This window comes from Oncorhynchus kisutch, linkage group LG16 (assembly GCF_002021735.2).
Source record: "Oncorhynchus kisutch isolate 150728-3 linkage group LG16, Okis_V2, whole genome shotgun sequence".
In the NCBI taxonomy this organism is placed as follows: domain Eukaryota; kingdom Metazoa; phylum Chordata; class Actinopteri; order Salmoniformes; family Salmonidae; genus Oncorhynchus; species Oncorhynchus kisutch.
The window spans coordinates 36,340,834-36,364,185 of NC_034189.2; the positions used below are offsets into that span (position 1 = coordinate 36,340,834).

The 23,352-nt window shown below is 42.4% G+C and overlaps 1 protein-coding gene across 1 annotated transcript; it reads right to left on the reverse strand.

The window, feature by feature from the left end:
• Positions 1 to 5: 5 nt before the first annotated feature.
• LOC109906643 (junctional adhesion molecule B-like) lies at positions 6 to 18,778 on the reverse strand. The gene is made up of 10 exons (XM_031792284.1): positions 18,382 to 18,778; positions 11,722 to 11,898; positions 11,289 to 11,438; positions 10,992 to 11,179; positions 4,292 to 4,394; positions 2,589 to 2,696; positions 2,441 to 2,453; positions 1,919 to 1,990; positions 1,629 to 1,662; positions 6 to 1,378 (listed from the first exon to the last, which is right to left on the reverse strand). The coding sequence occupies exons 1-10, from the start codon at positions 18,428 to 18,430 to the stop codon at positions 1,340 to 1,342; spliced, it is 933 nt and encodes a 310-aa protein (XP_031648144.1). The 5' UTR covers positions 18,431 to 18,778; the 3' UTR covers positions 6 to 1,339.
• Between the last annotated feature and the right edge of the window lie 4,574 nt (positions 18,779 to 23,352).

The window sequence follows — 23,352 nt, forward strand, 5'->3', positions numbered from 1 at the left end:
AATTATTGAACACATTTTTGATAAATCTTTAATACAGAGTAAACATTTTACAAAGAATACACTTACATCAACCCATCCATCCATAGCCTAAGAAACTTACTCTCTATTAGGAAAAAATGCAGTAGCACGATAATACTTTAGCTTAAACAATACCAAAAAAAAAACTTTAAAAAAGAGCCTCTAGATAGAATATGACAACTACATTTGATATTTACTGTGCATATTCAGGTGAGCAGGGGTCCATCTCAACGGTCACAATTCAATTAGTGTTTCTGAAGTTCAGAGCTATTGAGCCAACATATGCAGCATTTAACGTGAAGGCAGTCTGCGAAAATAGGAACATCACCTTTTAAATTGCAATCATAGCACTGAATCGATCCTACAGTGTCTCCTGCACTGTTCTGAAAACAATATAGTGGATGGCCAATATTCAAAATGGAGAGGAAGCAATCCATAAGATTTGTGATCTCTGGTGTTTTTCGGGATGTCTCCTGGTCTGACAAACACTGCAAAAAACCATTTCTCCGTCTTAAAACAGACGGATTATGATGTGGATTTTTTATTTTTTATTACCTGTATTCTAATTAGCCCCTGTGTTAGTCTATGTAATTTTGGGCTCCAGAGTGGCGCGTCACTACAGACCCTGGTTCGATTCCAGGCTGTGTCCCATAGGGTGGCGCACAATTGGCCCTGCGTCTTTAGGGTTTGGCCGGGTTAGACCATGTTCTTAACAGTCCCATAGCGAGGCGCCAATTGTGCGCCGCCCTATGGGGCTCCCAGTCATGGCCGGATGTGATACAGCCTGGATTCGAACCAGGGACTGTAGTAACGTCTCTTGCAGTGCCTTGTGCCACTACGGAGCCCTAATGTGATTGCTCTCTTGTGTTCACATAAATGCTTAGCCAATAGCCATCAGAAAATATGTACAGTATATTACACTCAGATGCCATGTTCAAGTCTTTGGTATAAAATAAGATTTAGGTAGTTAATGTTTTGGCCAGTAGAGTGAGCATGTGTGGAACACAATTCCACGGGTCTGCTACAGGAGGGCGATTATAGTCTGTAGTTTAACAACTTGGCCACCAGAGGGGAGTACCATGTGACTAATATAATAGGCTTGCATTGAGGGCCCAGGTACAGCAAAACAGGAGGAATAAATGGCCTCTACGCAGGGTTGTCTGCCCCTCCTTGCTATCCATCCACAAGGGTGAGGAGAGCAGGGTTGGTCAGTCCCCCCAAAATGTATTATTCTTAGAGCTATTCATTTGGGTGGAATAAACTCCAGTGTTGTCATGGTGCTAGTGTCTGTGTAGCGTCTTTTAGGGGGTTGTTGAGAGCCTCACAGCATGAAAGACTGGGTGTGTTTGAAGTCCGCAGGCTGAGAGAGAAAAAAACAGTAGCATATTTTAATTCGGTCAGAACTACTGCAGTTCAGTTCTTTCTCCATTATTAGTAACCATTGGGGGAATTTTACTACTACTGCCAAGATAATTCTAATAGAATTTATCATATTGTCTTTTAATATGGTTAGAAAATGTTATGTGTAAGCGGTAATGCTCAAGTCAACATTTCCTGTGAATATAATACCATGAATACAACCAACAACAGAAAATCTGAGAAAAACTCACATCTTGGGGTGGCGGGCTGTAGTTGGCATTAGTCCTGGAAGACAGAGGCATTTATAAAGATACTAGATTGTTTGACACAGGAGAGGGAGGGAGTTTACTAAATGTGATGCAGCTGTGGTCTCAGAAAAAACATTGGCCTCGATCAAAGAACCCCACTACATCAAACACAGTCCTATGGAGCGTAAAGGGCAACTTTTTCTCCTGGGAACACACAAGCAAAGTATGTACTTCTATGTAAAGTCCTGTTCATTGTCTACATTTAAATCTATTACTCTGTGGGTCAGACTCACTTGTCTTCAGTTCTATGGAGGTTCTGGCTGCTGATGTGGGCCACACCATGACACTGGGGGATCCAAAAGGACCTGGGGGGGGGGGGGGGGGGGGTCAAAGTTGAGTGAGGGAGTGATGAGGTTCACACACCATGCTCAGGGTTACTAACACGACCACACGGAGGGGGTAAGCTAATCACAATTCAGCCGGGAGGGGAGTTTATTAGCAGCCAGGGTCCACTTGAAAAAGAGATGTCAATCACAATGGGACTTCCCTAGATAAACAGTGATTCATTATTATTATTTGTAATTAATAAAAAATTATCATGATCGTATTCTTGGTCATCTAACTGTGAGAAGAGACAGGCTTGCACCGCTGGGCTCAATCACACCTGTCACTCTACTGAACTTTCTCAGCACTTTAAGACGTACACACCTCTATTAGTCAGTGGTAGTTACACAGCAATGCAGAATTATTCAGTGTCAGGGTGTCTACACTGTATTTTAATAATTGTTATTGGGATTAAGGAGACAAGCTCTTACCTTCCTTTGTGTCCTGGAGATGGACAGAAATTAAGAGGAGAGTGGAGACAAAGTAAGAGGAAGTGAGCACAAAAACTTTCACTAGAAAATTGTATTTACTAACTGACAGACAGACACATATTGTATGTACATGGACAGACAGACTCACTTCTGAAGTAGCCATTACGGTGTGCATAGTACCCTCCGAAGCCACAAATGGCGATGACCAGACAGATGACCACGACCGCAGCAACGACCCCTGCCATGTTTACATCCTCTGAAAGAGTGGAGAGTGAGAGAGTCATACTAGTTGGTTTCAATACTAAGGACACCTCAAATAACATTTCTATAGAAGCAGATGATATGTAACCAACCCTCAAGCCAGTATCTGCGATCTGATTCATTTGTTTTGTTCCTTCTCTGGCTACAGAATCAATTGGAATAAGAGTGAATTAATGCCTGTTTGAGTGCAGGACCCTTCTTGGTTAAAACATCTCCCATTTGAGATTTCCTCCAAAAAATTCACCTACCCAGGGATTGAAATTACAAAACTGTACTCTTCCCTATTTAAAGCTAAAAACCCTGTCATGTTTTGGCTCGATGACACGTCCTTTTGGCTTGACGTGGAGCATGAGGATTGCTACCCCTACTCCATTGGTGCAGTAATGATGTCCCTTATATGCCTTGGGAAATCACTTTATATACACAAACCCATTGTACATCTGTATTTGGAAACAGGTTAAGGTACACTTTGACCTCAGAACAATGTCATTCCTGCTCCCAATAGTGAGGAATCCTTCCTTTGGGAAAAGAGGAAAAGTTAGGATCCATGCCATAAGGGATCTGTACCTAGTGGGGGCCTTTGCCTCCTTTGAACAACTGAGAGAAAAGTATGACCTTCTTAAGAATACCCTTTTCAGATATTTGTGTAAAAGTGTTGCTTCTGTCCCTTTCCTCGCCCTAACCTGGGCTCGAACCAGGGACCATCTGAACACATCGACAAGTCACCCTTGAAGCATCGTTACCAATCACTCCACAAAAGCCACGTCCCGGTTATCCTTCTGGGGGTTATTCAAGAGGGCTTTTCTTTTTTGTTTTTGTTGCTTGTTGTAAGTGAGGGTTTTTTATTTCATGACTGTTTTTGTTGATTCCATTTGTTTGAATGTTTTCCTGTATGCAACAAAGAAGGTTAGAATACCAATTGTACAGTTGTATGCCTACACTTCACAATTTAATTGAATTTATTTTGTGTAACAGACATATACAACAAAATGTACAATGTGGACCCAGAGGATATCACTTGAAAGTATTTTAAAGTGGTCCTCGATGGTAAAAACAATAACACATTTAATGATGGCAAGACAAAATTACAAAACAACCATAAATACATTGATTTATATTGACATCCTAAAAAGTGGCACTATTCACTGCACCTTTCCCTAACCTTAAAAATCAACCATATTCATTTTCACATTAAAACAATCTATTCATTGCACATCATACCTATCATTAAAATAAATACATCTGACCAGCAGTAGGGGGCGCAAGGGGCAGTGGAGTGGTTTCTCTTACTTAGACAACCTTGTCCAAATAAACCTTTTCCTTATTTTTCAAGCTATTTCTACTTTTTCTTTACTTGATCTCCAGATTCCATAGAAAAATGCCTGTATCGAAAAACATGCTCCTCACAGTACTGTTTACTCTTGAGATTTTACAAGACATAACACTAGCCCTGGTATTGTAACTGTGTTGGTTATAGACCATATCAATGTGGTTTGAAGCACAAGAGTCACACTAGTTTGTGGAAAGACAAAACTACACTCATATGAACAACAATCATTCTTATAATTACACACGCACATGCACACCCACCTATCTTCATGTGTTTAGCCTCACACATCTTGGACTGCCCCACTTTGTTTGATGCCAGACAGCTGTACTGTCCCGTGTCGCCTCTCGCCACCGTCTTAAACTCCTGCCAGAGGAGAGGGAAAGAGACAGATGGAGAGCTCAGCAGAAATAAAAAGAGGAAGGAAGATGATGCACAGAACCTGTACAGTATTTTTTCAATTGGTCTAAAATTTACTCATGTGCTTCCAAACTAAGGGTCTATATGGGTTGATGTCTGACCAAAGTGAAGTGACCTATATCAGCATATTGATTGCAGCACTCGCACTGGCAATACACTGGATCACTGCTACTCTAACTTCCGCGATGTATACAAGGCCCTCCCCGGCCCTTCTTTCAGCAAATCTGACCACGACTCCATTTTGCTCCTCCCTTCCCATAGGCAGAAAATCAAACAGGATATACCCGTGACAAGGACTATTCAACGCTGGTCTGACCAACCGGAATCCACGCTTCAAGATTGTTTTGAACATGCGGACTGGGACATGTTCCAATTAGCCTCAGAGAATAATATCAATTTCTATGCTGATTCGGTGAGTGAGATTATAAGGTAGTGCATAGGAGATGGTGTACCCACTATGACTATTAAAATCTACCCGAACCAGAAACCGTAGATGGCGGCATTCGGGCAAAACTGAAAGCACGAACCACCGCATTTAAACATGGAAAGGTGACTGGGAATATGGCCGAATACAAATAGTGTAGTTATTTCCTCCGCAAGGCAATCAAACAAGCGAAATGTCAGTATAGAGACAAAGTGGAGTTCCAATTCAACAGCTCAGATACAAGATGTATATGGCAGGGTCTACAGACAATCACGGACTACAAAAAGAAAACCAGCCATGTCAAGGACACGGACGTCTTGCTTCCAGACAAACTAAACACCTTCTTTGCCCGCTTTGAGGACAATACAGTGCCAACGACACGGCCCGCTACCAAGGACTGTGGGCTCTTCTTCTCCGTGGCCAATGTGAGTAAGACATTTAAACGCGTTAAGCATCTCAAGGCTGCCGGCCCAGACGGCATCCCTAGCCGCGTCCACAGAGCATGCGCAGACCAGCTGGCTGGTGTGTTTACGGACATATTCAATTTCTCCCTATCCCAGTCTGCTGTCCCCACATGCTTCAAGATGTCCACCATTGTTCCTGTGTCCCAAGAAGGCAAAGGTAACTGAACTAAATGACTATCACCCCGTAGCACTCACTTCTGATATCATGAAGTGCTATGAGAGACTAGTCAAGGATCATATCACCTCCACCTTACCTGTCACCCTTGACCCACTTCAATTTGCACACCGCCCCAATAGGTCCACAGACGATACAATCGCCATCACACTGCCCTATCCCATCTGGACAAGAGGAATACCTATGTAAGAATGCTGTTCATTGACTATAGCTCAGCATTCAACACCATAGTACCCTCCAAGCTCATCATTAAGCTTGAGACCCTGGGTCTCAACCCCGCCCTGTGCAATTGGGTCCTGGACTTCCAGACGGGCCGCCCCTAAGTGGTGAAGGTAGGAAACAACATCTCTACTTCGCTGATCCTCAACACTGGGGCCCCACAAGGGTGCGTGCTCAGCTCCCTCCTGTACTCCCTGTTCACCCATGACTGTGTGGCCATGCACACCTCCAACATCAAGTTTGCAGATGACACAACAGTAGTAGGCTTGATCACTAACAACGATGAGACAGCCTATAGGGAGGAGGAGAGAGCACTCGGAGTGTGGTGTCAGGAAAACAACCTCTCACTCAGCATCAACAAAAACAGAGGAGATGATTGTGGACTTCAGGAAACAGCGGAGGGAGCACACCTCTATCCACATCGACGGGACAGCAGTGGAGAACGTGGAAAGTTCCTCGGCGTACACATCACGGACAAACTGAAATGGTCCACCTACACAGACAGTGTGGTGAAGAAGGCGCAATAGCGTCTCTTCAACCTCAGGAGGCTGAAGAAATTTGGCTTCTCACCTAAAACTTTTACAGATGCAGAATTAAGAGCATCCTGTCGGGCTGTATCACCGCCTGGTACGGCAACTGCACCGCCCACAACCGCAGGGATCTCCAGAGGGTGGTGCGGTCTGCACAACGCATCATCTGGGGCAAACTACCCGCCCTCCACAACACCTACAGCATCCGATGTCACAGGAAGGCCAAAAAAGATCATCAAGGACAACAACCACCCAAGCCACTGCCTGTTCACCCTGCTACCATCCAGAAGGCGAGGTCAGTACAGGTGCATCTGAGACCAAAAAATAGCTTCTATCTCAAGGCCATCAGACTGTTAAACAGTCATCACTAACACAGAGAGGCTGATGCCAACATACAGACTTGAAATCATTGGCAACTTTAATATATTGATCACTAGTCACTTTAATAATGCCACTTCAATAATATTTACGTACATATCTTGCAATACTCATCCCATATGTTTATACTGTATTTTATACCATCTATTACATCTGGCCTATGCCGCTCGGTCATTGCTCATCCATATATTTACAGTTGAAGTCGGAAGTTTACATACACCTTAGCCAAATACATTTAAACTTCCTGACATTTAATCCAAGTCAAAATTCTGTTAGGATCACCACTTTATTGTAAGAATGTGAAATGTCAGAATAATAGTAGAGAAAATTATTAATTTCAGCTATTATTTCTTATTTCATTTCGGGTAGCCTTCCACAAGATTCTCACAATAAGTTGGGTGAATTTTGGCCCACTTCATCCTGACAAAGCTAGTGTAACTGAGTCATGTTTGTGGGCCTCCTTGCTCGCATATGTTCTATAGGGTTGAGGTCAGGGCTTTGTGATGGCCACTCCAATACCTTGACTTTGTTGTCCTTAAGCCATTTTGTCACAACTTTGAAAGTATGCTTGGGGTCATTGTCCATTTGGAGGACCCATTTGTGACCAAGCTTTAACTTCCTGACTGATGTCTTGAGATGTTGCTTCAATATATCCACGTAATTTTCCTCCCTCATGTTGCCATCTATTTTGTGAAGTGCACCAGTCCCTCCTGCAGCAAAGCACCCCCACAACATGATGCTGCCACCCCTGTACTTCATGGTTGGGATGGTGTTCTTCGGCTTGCAAGCCTCCCCTTTTTCCTCCAAACATAACGATGGTCATTATGGCCAAACAGTTCTATTTTTGTTTCATTAGACCAGAGGACATTTCTCCAAAAAGTACGATCTTTGTCCCCATGTGCAGCTGCAAACCGTAGTCTGGCTTTTTTATGGCGGTTTTGGAGCAGTGGCTTCTTCCTTGCTGAGCGGCCTTTCAGTTTATGTCAATATAGGACTTGTTTTACGCATCTCCTTCCTGAGCGGTATGTAATATGTAACGGCTGCTTGGTCCCATGGTGTTTATACTTGTGGACTATTGTCTGTACAGATATACGTGGTACCTTCAGGCGTGGAAATTGCTCCCAAGGATGAACCAGACTTGTGAAGGTCTACAATTATTTTTCTGTCTTGGCTGATTTCTTTAGATTTTCTGATGATGTCAAGCAAAGAGGCACTGAGTTTGAGGTAGGCCTTGAAATATATCCACAGGTACACCTCCAATTGACTCAAATCATGTCAATTAGCCTATCAGAAGCTTCTAAACCATGACATAATTTTCTGGAATTTAAAAGGCACAGTCAACTTAGTGTATGTAAACTTCTGACCCACTGGAATTATGATACAGTGAATTGTATGTAAGTGAAATAATCTGTCTGTAAACAATTGTTGGAAAAATGACTTGTGTCATGCACAAAGTAGATGTCCTAACCGACTTGCCAAAACTCTAGTTTGTTAACAAGAAATTGTGGAGTGGTTGAAAAACAAGTTTTAATGACTGCAACCTGTGTATGTAAACTTCCGACTTCAACTGTATATGTAAAAAATTCTTATTCCATCCCTTTACTTAGATTTGTGTGTATTAGGTAGTTGTTGTGGAATTGTTAGATTACTTGTTAGATATTGCTACACTGTCGGAACTAGAAGCACAAGCATTTCGCTACACTCACAATAACATCTGCTAACCATGTGTTATGTGACCAATACAATTTGATTTGATTTGAGGTAGCCACTGTTGGTCTGAACTGTAGCCTAGGTTTCAGTGTCCTACTAAGGTTTATATTAGCATATACTGTGCTAGCGGTTGGTTATACTTCCATGTATTGGAGTCTGTTTTGGAGGCATGCTACATCGGATACATGACTTACAGTATACGGAACGTATATTAATCTCAATGAAACTTGGGCGTAAGTGGGTGAAGGGAAGTAGGTGAAGTTCTACTTTGGTTCTATTTTCAAGATTTTTTCCCGCAGCTCACAATAGGATAAAGAAGCTTGCACGTTGCTCTCGTTGGCCAAAAGTTACACTTCCAGTTATAGCAGGTAAAAAAAAACTACTATTTTCTTGACGCCCTAGTGCGGCTCCTCTGTAACACACAGTCAGTGGGTGTGTGGCTGGGCACTCGTTCTGTCAAATTCAAATTGCTTTACTGGCACGTACAGTGCATTTGGAAAGAATTCAGACCCCTTGTCTTTTTCCACATTTTGTTACGTTACAGCCTTATTCTAAAAATGGATTCAATTGTTTTTGTTTTTCATAAATCTACACACAATACCCCATAATGACAAAGCAAAAACAGTTTTTTAGAAATGTTTTGTTTGCAAAGTTATTTAAAAAAAAAATGAAATATCTCATTTAAAGTATTCAGACCCTTTACTCAGTACTTTGTTGAAGCACCTTTGGCAGTGATTACAGCCTAGAGTCTTCTTGGGTATGACACTACATACTTGGCACAGCTGTATTTGGGGAGTTTCTCCCATTCTTCTCTGCAGATCCTCTCAAGCTCTGTCAGGTTGATGATTGTGGATTACAGGAAAAGACTAGGCAAGTCAGAGGGCACAACAAAGCCTATTCCCCCTCAGGAGACTTAAAAGATTTGGCATGGGTCCTCAGCTCCTGCACCATCGAGAGCATCCTGACTGGTTCCGTCACTGCCTGGTATGGCAACTGCTCGGCCTCCGACCACAAGGCACTACAGAGCCATCACTGGGGCCAAGCTTCCTGCCATCCAGGACCTCTATACCAGGCAGTGTCAGAGGAAGGACCTAGAAATTGTCAAAGACTCTAGCCACCCTAGTCATAGACTGTTCTCTCTGCTGCCGCACGGCAAGCGTTACCGGAGCGCCAGATCTAGGTCCAAAAAGCTTCTTAACAGCTTCTACCCCCAAGCAATAAGACTCCTGAACAGCTAATTAAATGGCTACCCAAACTATTTGCATTGCTCTCCCCCCTTTATGCTACTCTCTGTTTATTATCTATGCATAGTCACTTTAACTCTACCTACATGTACATATTACTTCAATTACCTCGACTAACATTGACTCTGCTCTTTAATTACTTGTTACTTTTATTTTTTACTTAACACTTATTTTTTCTTAAAACTGCATTGTTGGTTAAGGGCTTGTAAGTAGGCATTACAATGTAAGGTCTACACCTGTTGTATTTGGGGCATGTGACAAATACCATTTGATTTGATTTGATTTGTATGGGGATAGTCACTGCACAGCTATTTTTCAGATCTCTCCAGAGATGTTAGATCAGGTTCAAGTCCGGGCTCTGTCTGCGCCACTCAAGGATATTCAGAGACTTGTCCCGAAGCCACTCCTCTGTTGTCTTGGCTGTGTGCTTAGGGTCATTGTTCTGTTGGAAGGTGAACCTTCGCCCCAGTCTGAGGTCCTGAGCACTCTGTAGCAGGTTTTCATCAAGGATCTCTCTGTACTTTGCTCTGTTCATCTTTCCCTCGATCCTGACTAGTCTCCCAGTCCCTGCTGCTGAAAAACATCCCCACAGCATGATGCTGCCACCCCATGCCTCACCGTAGCAATGGTGTCAGGTTTCCTTGAGATGTGTTTCTTGGCATTCAGGCCAAAGAGTTCAATCTTGGTTTCATCAGACCAGAGAATCTTGTTTCTCATGGTCAGAGTCTTTAGGTGCCTTTTGGCAAACTCCAAGTGGGCTGTCGTGCCTTTTACTGAGGATTGTTTTCTGTCTGGCCACTCTACCATAAAAGCTTGATTGGTGGAGTACTGCAGAGATGATTGTCTTTCTGAAAGGTTCTCCCATCTCCACAGAGGAACTCTGGAGCTCTGTCAGAGTGACCATCGGGTTCTTGGTCACCTCCCTGACCAAAGACCTTCTCCCCCGATTGCTCAGTTTGGCCAGGCGGCCAGCTTTAGGTGTGTGCCTGTCTAATAATTTCCAATCAATTGAATTTACCACAGGTGGACTCCATTCAAGTTGTAGAAACATCTCAAGGATGATCAATGGAAACAGGATGCACCTGAGCTCAATTTCGAGTCTCATAGAAAAGGGTCTAAATACTTATATAAATAAGGTATTTCTGTTTTTTAATTTATAATACATTTGCAAACATTTCGGAACAACCTGTTTTCACTTTGTAATTATGGGATAATGTGTGTAGATTGATGAGGATTTTTTATTCATTTAATCCATTTTAGAATAAAGCTGTACCGTAACTAAATGTGGAAAAAGGAAGGGGTCTGAATTATTTGAATGCACTGTACATTGAGTAAATCGTGCCAAAGCATCAATGGTACGACTGTTTATACAATACACTGTTCTTAAAAAGTATCTCACCAGTATGCCGGTGAATGGGTTGAGGTGGTAGGTGGCGTTGGCCATGCGGGAGGGGGTCAGGAGCTTGTCGTCTTTGTACCAGGAGTAGGTGGCTGGGGGGATGCTCTGCTGGTCCAAACAGCGTAGCTGCACCATAGAGCCCGTCAGGGCCGAGCTGGGGATCTCACAGGATGGGGTGTGGGGGGGAACTGTGGGGAGGGTACAGCCACAATGTCAGCAGGGTTAAGGGGGTGCACAAACGGCATGTCTGAGACAACACACAGACACACTCAGTCAGACAGACGGTATGGTACCCACCCAAGACTGTGAGGGTAATGTTAGTCTCCCCAAGGGTGATGGTGTCATGAGGGGCAGTGATCTCACAGCGGTATTCACCCGCGTCTTTCTGGGTCACCCTCTGTAGGGTCACCGTTGCCCCCTTGATCCTTGCACGCCCCGCAAAGGCTCCTGGCAGAGTGGAAACCGGTCAACACAGAGAAGAGGGGGATGTGGAGATGTGGTTTCTTAAGGACAAATGTTCTACTTAAACTAACATCAACCATCTGGTAACTTCTGATACAAATTTCTTTGTAATGTTCATCACATCCTGCTATATGTTGACGAAGCTCTTAAAATGAATTTCCCTCGTGAGGAAGTAAATGAAATCGGAGTCTGAAGATGGGCTCTGGACAGGGGTTAAAACAGACAGAAAGAGAACGATGGAAGAGAATGTGCCAGGACAGCCAATCACCTCTGAATTGTCCCTCATAGTAAACAAATGATACATCTGTTCCTTTCTTCTTCCACTCGATTCGAGGATTCGGTTCCTTCTCGGTCCGAAAACCACAGCTCAGAACCGCATCAGAGTTCTCACGGACCTCCACCTTGGGTGTGCTTGTTGACACGGTAACAGGGACAATGGGAAGGCCTGAGGGATAGAGAGAGAGAGAGAGGTGCCACATAAGGGGTTGTGGGGAAAGGGTTGTAAAGATGGAGGACAAGTTATAAACAAGTTAACGCAGTGATAACTGATTATAATTGCCTTATAGCTGATTTATGAACAAGTTTATAATCTGTTATAAACCAGTTATATTCAGTTACGATGAACCAGTTGTAAATGTTGTATGAACCAATTATATCTGTTATGAACCAGTTTTTCCTCTGGACCAGATTGGTGGTGGAGCATGATGACTCATGGCTGATTGTTTGGTTGGCTGTGTCTGTTTGTGTGCATCTGTGCCTGTATTTGTGTTTCTCCAGTTGAACATGTGCATCTTGACAGGAACAGGAAATAGGAGCAGTCCTTCCTGTCGTTTGATTGCTGCAGGGGTCAAGATTATTGTTTTGTCATCCTGTTGCTGTCCACAGGTCGCCCGGGTAACGCCCATCCATTGAGGGAGGAGTACGTGTTGCATGTCAAATCAAATCAAATCAAATTTATTTGTCACATACACATGGTTAGCAGATGTTAATGCGAGTGTAGCGAAATGCTTGTGCTTCTAGTTCCGACAATGCAGTAATAACGAACAAGTATGTGCATATGTATGTGTGTTTGTGTGTGGGGGGGTTAACTGAACCACAGATTGGTACAATAATTTCATGTACCACACACACGCACACTGAATATTTGGGTTGTTCCATGAAAAGACTGCCTTTCGCGTCCCTTTTGACATTTTAAGTAGAAATTGTGCACCAATATTGAATTTTAAAAGCCTGTTATATTAAATGAAGAGCCTTTTAATATATACTGTACCACATGGAGAAAAATCTGGTTTTTCAGTGGTGGAAAAAGTACCCAATTGTCATACTTGCGTAAAAGTAAAGATACCTTAATAGAAAAAGACTAAAGTAAAAGTCCTACAGTAAAATACTATTTGAGTAAAAGTCTAAAAGTATTTGGTTTGAAATATACAGTTGAAGTCGGAAGTTTACATACACCTTAGCCAAATACATTTTTCACAATTCCTGACATTTAATCCTAGTAAAGATTCCCTGTCTTAGGTCAGTTAGGATCACCACTTTATTTTAAGAATGTGAAATGTCAGAATAATAGTAGAGAGAATGATTAATTTCAGCTTTTATTTCTTTCATCACATTCCCAGTGGGTCAGAAGTCTACATATACTCAATTAGTATTTGGTAGCATTGCCTTTAAATTGTTTAACTTGGGTCAAACATTTCAGGTAGCCTTTCACAAGCTACCCACAATAAATTGGGTACATTTTTGCCCATTCCTCCTGACACGGTTGGTGTAACTGAATCAGGTTTGTAGGCCTCCTTGTAGCCTTTTTCAGTTCTGCCCACCAATGTTCTATATGATTGAGGTCAGGGCTTTGTGATGGTCACTCCAATACCTTGACTTTGTTGTCCTTAAGCCATTTTGTCACAACTTTGAAAGTATGCTTGGGGTCATTCTCAATTTGGTCTTTCACACTCCAATGACAATGTGACCAAGCTTTAACTGATCAAGCTTTAACTTCCTGACTGATGTCTTGAGATATTGCTTCAATATATCCACATCATTTTCCACCCTCATGAAGCCATCTATTTTGTGCACCAGACCCTCCTGCAGCAAAGCACCCCACAACATGATGCTGCCACCCCCGTGCTTCACGGTTGGGATGGTATTCTTCGGCTCCACCTTTTTCCTCCAAACATAACGATGGTCCTTATGGCCAAACAGTTCTTTTTTTTGTTTCCTCAGATCAGAGGACTTTTCTCCAAAAACTATAATCTTTGTCCCCATGTGCAGTTGCAAACCGTAGTCTGGCTTTTTTATGGCGGTTTTGAAGCAGTGGCTTCTTCCTTGCTGAGCGGGCTTTCAGGTTATGTCAATATAAGACTCGTTATACTGTGGATATAGATACTTTGGTACCTGTTTCCTCCAGCATCTTCACAAGGTCCTTTGCTGTTGTTCTGGGATTGATTTGCACTTTTCGCACTAAAGTACGTTTATCTCTAGGAGACAGAACCTGTCTCTTTCCTGAGCGGTATGACGGTTGCATGGTCCAATGGTGTTTATACTTGCGTACTATTGTTTTACAGATGGTGGTGCCTTCAAAAGCGTTTGGAAATTGCTCCCAAGGATGAACCAGACTTGTGGAGGTCTACAATTATTTTTTCTGAGGTCTTGGCTGATTTATTTAGATTTTCCCATGATGTCAAGCAAAGAGCCACTGAGTTTGAAGGTAGGCCTTGAAATACATCCACAGGTACACTTCCAATTGACTCAAAGTATGTCGATTAGCCTATCAAAAGCTTCTAAAGCCATGACATCATTTTCTGGAATTTTCCAAGCTGTTTAAAGGCACAGTCAACTTAGTGTACGTAAACTTCTGACCCACTGGAATTGTGATACAGTGAATTATAAGTGAAATAATCTGTCTGTAAACAATTGTTGGAAAAATGACTTGTGTCATCTACAAAGTAGATATCCTAACTGACTTGTCAAACAAGACATTCGTGGAGTGGTTGAAAAACGAGTTTTAATGACTCCAACATAAGTGTATGTAAACTTCCAACTTCAAATGTACATAAGTATCAATGTAAAAGTATAAATCATTTCAAATTCCTTTTATGAAGCAAAACAGACAGCACCAATTTATTGTTTTTGAAATTTATTTATGGATAGACAGGAGCTTACCCCCAACATAATTTACAAACAAAGCATTTATATTTCGTGATTACATCAGATCAGAGCCAGTGAAGATGGCCAATGATGTTCTCTTGATAGGTGTGTGGATTGGACCATTTTCCTGTCTTGCTAAGCATTCAAAATGTAACTAGTACTTTTGGATGTCAGGGAAAATGTATGGAGTAAAAAGTACATTATTTTCTTTAGGAATGTAGTGAAGTAAAATTTGTCAAAAATATAAATAAGTAAAAAGTACTACTTAAGTAGTTTAGGGGGGTAGCTGTACTTTACTAAGTACTTTACACCACTGTTTATATGAATAAAGCCTTGCTAAAGTGCCAAAATTCAGCATTTTGACATGTCCCTCTGTGCACCCTCTATGATTCTAGAAAGTGTGTAACCCACGTAACCCCAACATTTCACCATCATTGTAAAGCCCTAGTTATTTTTGTTGCTTGGACAAAGTCATTTCTGAAGATTATTTCTTTCATTGTTGATTCATTTATGTCTGTCCCTCATTTTAAGGTCAGCTGTGTTACGTGAACTAAACTTTTTTCAAAATAAACATTGAACATTAGTGTAAAAGCAGGTGAGCTGGTTTTACTCTTTTTGGTCATTTTCTGGTGTTTTGTGGTGGAAAACTGAGCGGGTCAAGCATAACATGTCAACTGTTACCCATTGATCGGGTAACAGTTTTAACAATAGAAATGGTTAGAAATGTTTTAACAATAGAACAAAAAACGTGTGAAGCTTGCATTCAATTGCCACTCCATGTTGCACGCATGAGACAATGTCCTGTGTAACTGCGTGCTATCCTTTGGGTACTGATAAAAAACGTAATTTTATGTGACGTCAGAGCTCCAGACCGTCCACACTAGTCGCTGCTCAATTCCATCATAAATCGTTCAGTTCAAATCGGCTAGCTTTACACAGATACATAATTAACACACCCAGATAAACACATTTATTTTGTGTTGTGTTTGTATAGGCCAACATACATTTTTCCTTCCATTGTTTCAGTAAATACTGAGATGTATTCAGATAACACACTTATTCACACACTTGCTCAACTAGATAACTGTAATGACATCTGTATCACTGCATAACCTACTAATACTATATTCCGCACAATTAATTAAATACAGACAATTTCTGCCCCGCAAAGCACAAGGCTATTTGTCATTGCCCAATGCTGGTAAATGTGACATCGAAAGACCTAAAGCACCCAGTCTACACCAGTGGTTCCCAACCTTTTTCGGTCACTGTACCACTAACTGAATTTTGCTCTGCCTGGAGTACCCCTGAAGTACCCCCTCGTGTGCATTTTACCAGTAAGCCTACACTCATGAGTCTTATCAAGGCCATGTACCCCTGGTCGGGAACCCACTGGTCTACATTGTACTTAACTGAGGTCAAGAACCAAATGAGCCATTCACTGCTAGCTTCCTGTTTAGTTAGCCTCTGTTTGTTGCACTACTTCCTTTGGTTCTATTAGTGGACCAGAGGGTGGGGGTGGGGGGGGGGTCCTAACCAATTCTCCTGGTCTCCTGCTTTCCCCACTGAAGAGCATCCCATTCCCCCACTGTCTACATCCCAAATGGCATCCCATTCCCTACATAGTGGTCAAAAGTAGTACACTAGGGAATAGAGATGCAAACCAGGTCTATGTGGAAGAATGGAGGCCAAAGTGAGACAAAGTCATTGGAGAGGCACAGGAAGTAATAATGGATTTACAGGTCCTCTTAGGGTGAAGGTGGCCATCTTAAATGGCCATGAAAGCAGAGCAAAAGTTGGGAAACAAAACGGAAACAATTTCCACGCTGAAAAACAATGAACAATGAAGCATACTCAATTTAATTTCAATCTAGTTGATTCACAGGAAATAAACGGAAAAACGGAATGTGTCCCCCCCATTGATTTTGAATTCTCGTTCTGAATCTTAGTTATGAGTATTTAGGCAATTAGGTCTACATAGGCCTACACATTATCAGTGGCAGAGTGCTTGCTCTATTACGTTTGATGTGCGTTGTATGAATTCAAACTGCAGGCTCATGTTGCCTATTCACATTGTCCTTCAGGATGTTTGAGTACAGTAGACGGTAAAAGTGCAGCCTTGTGCATTTTGTCCCTCCCTGCTTGCTGTCTGTGTTACATGTGAGTATGTGTAACATTGTTATCACTGCAGCTGTGTGCCTCTCATCCCTCCCTCTTTCTCTCTGAGGAGGAGCATTGTCTCTCCCACGCTGGATGGACAAAGAGAGAAAGGGAGAGAGAGACAGAGGATAAGGGAGAGAGACAGACAGACAGAGAGGATGAGATGTGGAGGGAGATAGGAAGAAATAGATTGAGAGAGATAACGAGATTTTTATTCTATATTATCAGGATCCATCATTAGCATCCCTGGGTTAAAGAAACTGTTGTCATAGTGTCGGCTGTGGCGAACACCAGCCACCTTGAGGGGGGTATCCTTGAGATAACACAGACGTGATAACAACCCTGACATAATGCCTACACTTTCCCTGTCTGCTGAATGGTGACCTGTCCCTCTCTGAACCCTATGAGCTATTGTTCCTGGGACCTACCAGGGTTGGGGTCAATTCAAATTGAAGTCAGTCAATTCAGGAAGAAAACTAAAACTACAATTCAAGAATTTAAAAATGGGAATTTATTTTAAATGGAAAATGAGACCCCAAACCGGGGACACACAAGCACAACTGGGTTCGAACACAGTTCTCCTGCATGCCCCCCCCACCCCCCCCTGCAGATAGTATTTAAAACTACTATTATAAGCTACAACTGAGCACTAAATCTGAGCTAGGAGCATTTCATACGATAGACATCTAAGAGGACATCCATTTCCAGACAGAGAGGGATCTAGAGAGACAAACAGAGAGAGTGGGAGTGTGTGTGTGTGTTTTCCTAGGAGAACAAAGCCCCTCTGTATCTTTGTAACCCTGCACTGCTCTGACAGGAACAGCTGTGCCAGTCAGGGTTGGTGGTGGCGGTGCTTGCAAAATGTCTGCATCCGAAATGGCACCACAATGTTCAAGACTTAAAACAAGCCTCACCTAATCTACAGGACAGAACACAGCTCAATCAAGTCTGAAGCAAACTATTCCAAACTATTCCAAACAATAAATCAGCAGACATCAACAGTTGGGCAGACCTGAATGCAGTCCCTCCCCTGGCATCTCACTGACATCATGGAATTGTCCCAAATGGCACCCTTTGTAGTGCACTACTTTTGACCCGAGCACTATGTGCCCTGATAAAAAAGTATGGAGTGTGCTCTTGGTCTAGGACATGAGGCATTTACTGTATACGAAAGACCGGCAACGTTGGAAAACTTTAGTACAGGTCATATGTTTCTCCAGAAACGAAGATGATTAAGTAATAAATTAAGTCAATTGCAACCGAATCAAGTGCTGACCCCTTTGTTGTGTGTGTGTGACCAGAAGCATCAACATGATATAGTGATCTTGCAGTTCATAGTAAGATAACAATAATCATGTTTTTTTTATTAGGTGCTTTATCAATATTTTATATCTAAAATGACTTATATATATCTATAATGGCTTATTTTTTCTAAACATAAACAGCGGACATGGCATTACACATACAAAAGCGATAGGGATGATGGTAATTTAATTATCAAGAATACCAATACAGCTCAACTCTACATGTAACATGCATTACGCGCGCGCGCAAGCACGCAAACAAACACACACGAAGTACTCGTTATCATACGGAGGAGTAGTCTAAATGCAAGTTTACTTACATTGCATCAGTAGAATGACAAGGGGCAAAAACAGTGGCGCTTTCTCCATCCTGAACTCCTGCTGTTCAAAAGTCTGTCCTTTCTCGAAAGATGAGCTGCTCTTGAGCGTCAACCTGTTCCCGCACTTGTCCACAACTCCAGAATCTCGTCACTCCTTTGGGGGAAATTATGTTCCAAAACTCCGTAGTATTTCCTGAGCAGTTAGGGAGCGCGCGGGCGGTTCGGAAGTCACAATTTCGAACTTTCTGTAAACTATTACACTAGCCGCAGGGCATACTGCTGCCCTCTGTCACTGTAGACGGGCTCTCTGCTATCTTACTGTTGTGGTAGGGAGGGCGGTTTGGTGGTGGTGCGAGGAAGCGAGTTGGTGGGGAGCTCCTTGAGAAGGAATGCAGAGAGCGAAACGCTGTGTCCAAGACGCGCACTACACTTGTCCATCGTACGCAACGCGCCACCAATGGCCAACTGCACTGATGACAGTTTTTTTCTGTGAGTATGTGTCAAAGTCTCAGCACTTAAATCCTATCTACCCAGTGCCCACAGGCATAACGCCATGCTATTTACTTTGATACATTTAGATGAATTACTATAAAAGAGGACCACCACGAAGGGTATAGGAAGCGACACCTGTTGCCAGGTGTGATTGTCGGACAATTGTCGAACTCGGACAATGCTTTCAGATAGAGGGAAGAAACGGCGCACAATGGTACCCTTATAATTAGTTGAAATTGGCCCTTGCGAATTATTTCATTATAACGTCCTTCAAATTATTTCAGCAGTCCCTTAGGGCATTGGCGTGTATTCATGGATGCCCATTTTTTTAACGAATAAAATGCATACAATTAGTTTGTATCTATCGTCTCTCTGTGATTCATAATTGTCCTTCAATTCGCAAGAGGCTGAATGTCTCACAGGAGAAAACTTCCGAACGAGCGAAACAGCGTCCCTCTGTATCTCTATGTGTAGGCCAGCTACATGATGCTGTCTGGTCCAAACGAGTATGACATTGTTGTCGCCCGTAGGATTGAAGGCAAGGGAAGCCAGAAAGCATCTGGCCTCCATTGATACAAAAAAAAACATACAAAATGTGCCAAACAGCGTTGAGCTAAACTGAACGAGATCGACTGTGTGGCACACCAACAAAAAAAAGTGGAAAAGGGAAGCCAGTTTGGATTTTGTTATCACTCCTATCAAATCGTATTGAGAGCATACTTAAATGACGTTAAAAAAAATGAATTGTTGCATGTCGTGGTTGTACTCCTGTGGCCAGCTAGCTAGCTAAAATTGTCCCTTTCCTTAATTAGCCATGGATGGAGATAGGGATTTGGACTTGTGGTTTTACATAATTATTCGTCCTGGCCAATGATTATAATGGCGATTATGATCCAACCATTCATTCATACATTTTTGTGCCCCTGGCCTGACAGGATGGAAGTTCAATATGCAGCTAGATGTAGAAGGCTAATGTTAAACTAGTTAATGTTGCCCATGAATGGAAGTTAGGCTATCAAGCAAGCATTTTAGCCAGGTAGACAAGAATACAAAATTAAAGCATGTACTGTATGACAGAGTGATAGGCCATTTCGTCAACATGAAAGAGAGGATGGTATTTCTCTAGTAGGGTGAGTCCCCAAAAAATCTACTTGCACAAACGCACAGAAAGAAATCAAAACCATGGACAGCCACATATTTGGCTTACATCGATTGGACTAAATTGTTTTTGGTATCTTTAAGTCGTCACTGTATTTGACTAAGCAGAGGTGATTTGATGATGTTGAAATGGTTGTGGAATAGTGGAGGCAGCTCCTGTTTTCTTTGCAACTTGTGGTAACTCTGTGGTTCTAAATCAATAGTTGTTTAGTGATCCGAAAATGTTGGAAACGTTACCTTGCTTGACCATGCTGTAGGTCATGTAATTGTGTGTTTCTACATGCAATATGCTGGACAGAGGTTGCTATCTGGTTTTGTGTTAAAAACAAAATAGGTGTGGCTGAATTTATTTTGCCACCGTTTTCTTGTTGTCTCGGCCTTTAGGCCTATATATCACGGTCGCAAGACATATGAATTAACAGGTTAAAGGGGGGGGGGTTTACCGTGATTTTACCCACGCAACGCTTAGGGATTTCAGTTTTTAGCTTTGTTTGGGTGTGGAATAATCTATTGTCAATGCTTCTTTTTAATGCCTATTGACCTATACAAAATCATATTTAGAAAACAGTCTAAGCTATATTTTACAAAGGAATATAGGCCTATCCCATCGTTAGTTGATTCAAATATTGAATTGATATTAGATTACATAGCCCAGGAAGAATCTACTTTTTGTGGACAAAAACATTTAGGCTACATTTTGATGCATTTCTCTGGATAATATCCATGGATTTCCAGGCACCAATTCAAACATCTCAATTGGTGAGAGGTTGCGGGGACTGTAATTTGTCCATGGGTGTGTCTCCCATACTGTCGCTGGGTGTCGGGGTGGGGCTGGCGGTTTGAGCGGGGACGACAGCTGTGCAATGGGCAACCTCTCGATCTGCTTCACGGAACTGTGGATATTAAATATCCCATCACTATTGTTGAGTCTCTAGACATCATAGATCAAGATGAATTATGCAGCATCACATATGCATACATTGTTATATTTATACTATATCACAGTTTCAGTTTGAGGAATATACTGTAACTGTTGACATGTACTGTTTGTCTACAGTTACTGTATATGATCACACTTTTTCTTAATCTCAAACGGAACCCTATTCCCTATATAGTGCACTACTTTTGACCAGAGCCCAATGTACCCTGGCCAAAAGTAGTGGACTAAATAGGGAGCCATTTGGGACAAAAAACATGTCAACTACTCTGATCCGGTAATCTGTGACAGCTCATGCCCACTTTCTCTCACACACACACACACACACACACACACACACACACACACACACACACACACACACACACACACACACACACACACACACACACACACACACACACACACACACACACACACACACACACACACACACACACACACACACACACACACACACACACACACACACACACACACACACACACACACACACCTGTCCCAAAGCAACAGACACAACAGCCGCTCTGCCCCTGACGGTCGAGCAGCACAAACCCGTCTTTGTGTGTTAGCAAACTGCTGACCACTCAATACACAGACTTTGCACACATACCGTCAGCTGAGCAGTTAAAGGCCGCAGATGGGTGTGTTAGTGTAAGGCTTTAACATGCTCGAGCATGGCACGGACCACAGCTTTCATTCCACACAGAAGACAGATGGCTATATCACACACTACAGGTCACCAATTCATTTGACTTGGGTTTCAATCCCAGGCAAGCATGAAAGATTAAGGAACAGTAAACTGGGCTGTGCTGTGGCAACCGAGTAGGTTCTGTCCCTCACTGGGTGCAAACCAGTTACGTTCTGCACAACAAGACTTTGATTCCATATCAGCTATTATGTACAGATCTAGGATCAGCTTCCCCTACCCCAATCATTAGTGGGGGAAATGCAAAACTGACCCAAGATCAGCAACTTCATTCTACACCACATGAGCTACACTGTCATAAACCAATAACCCGCTTAATTTTCAGCAAACATTTAGTATACAGTGGAGAGGGGATGATTTCCATACTTTATACATTTTGTACACATTTATTTCACAAATATTACAAATACATATACAGTGCCTTGCGAAAGTATTCGGCCCCCTTGAACTTTGCGACCTTTTGCCACATTTCAGGCTTCAAACATAAAGATATAAAACTATATTTTTTTGTGAAGAATCAACAACAAGTGGGACACAATCATGAAGTGGAACGACATTTATTGGATATTTCAAACTTTTTTAACAAATCAAAAACTGAAAAATTGGGCGTGCAAAATTATTCAGCCCCCTTAAGTTAATACTTTGTAGCGCCACCTTTTGCTGCGATTACAGCTGTAAGTCGCTTGGGGTATGTCTCTATCTGTTTTGCACATCGAGAGACTGAATTTTTTTCCCATTCCTCCTTGCAAAACAGCTCGAGCTCAGTGAGGTTGGATGGAGAGCATTTGTGAACAGCAGTTTTCAGTTCTTTCCACAGATTCTCGATTGGATTCAGGTCTGGACTTTGACTTGGCCATTCTAACACCTGGATATGTTTATTTTTGAACCATTCCATTGTAGATTTTGCTTTATGTTTTGGATCATTGTCTTGTTGGAAGACAAATCTCCGTCCCAGGCTCAGGTCTTTTGCAGACTCCATCAGGTTTTCTTCCAGAATGGTCCTGTATTTGGCTCCATCCATCTTCCCATCAATTTTAACCATCTTCCCTGTCCCTGCTGAAGAAAAGCAGGCCCAAACCATGATGCTGCCACCACCATGTTTGACAGTGGGGATGGTGTGTTCAGGGTGATGAGCTGTGTTGCTTTTACGCCAAACATAACGTTTTGCATTGTTGCCAAAAAGTTCAATTTTGGTTTCATCTGACCAGAGCACCTTCTTCCACATGTTTGGTGTGTCTCCCAGGTGGCTTGTGGCAAACTTTAAAGGACACTTTTTATGGATATCTTTAAGAAATGGCTTTCTTCTTGCCACTCTTCCATAAAGGCCAGATTTGTGCAATATACGACTGAGTCTCCCACCTCAGCTGTAGATCTCTGCAGTTCATCCAGAGTGATCATGGGCCTCTTGGCTGCATCTCTGATCAGTCTTCTCCTTGTATGAGCTGAAAGTTTAGAGGGACGGCCAGGTCTTGGTAGATTTGCAGTCGTCTGATACTCCTTCCATTTCAATATTATCGCTTGCACAGTGCTCCTTGGGATGTTTAAAGCTTGGGAAATCTTTTTGTATCCAAATCCGGCTTTAAACTTCTTCACAACAGTATCTCGGACCTGCCTGGTGTGTTCCTTGTTCTTCATGATGCTCTCTGCGCTTTTAACGGACCTCTGAGACTATCAC

Bases quoted from the DNA above. Each gene is read 5' to 3' on its own strand.
- LOC109906643 (XM_031792284.1), bottom strand. From the start codon at position 18,430: ATGGAGAAAGCGCCACTGTTTTTGCCCCTTGTCATTCTACTGATGCAA. The intron at 11,899-18,381 runs GTAAGTAAACTT...TCTATCCCTCAG, and splicing joins TGTCATTCTACTGATGCAAT to GCCTTCCCATTGTCCCTGTT. The intron at 2,697-4,291 runs GTGGGTGTGCAT...CCACTCTTTCAG, and splicing joins GGCTAAACACATGAAGATAG to AGGATGTAAACATGGCAGGG.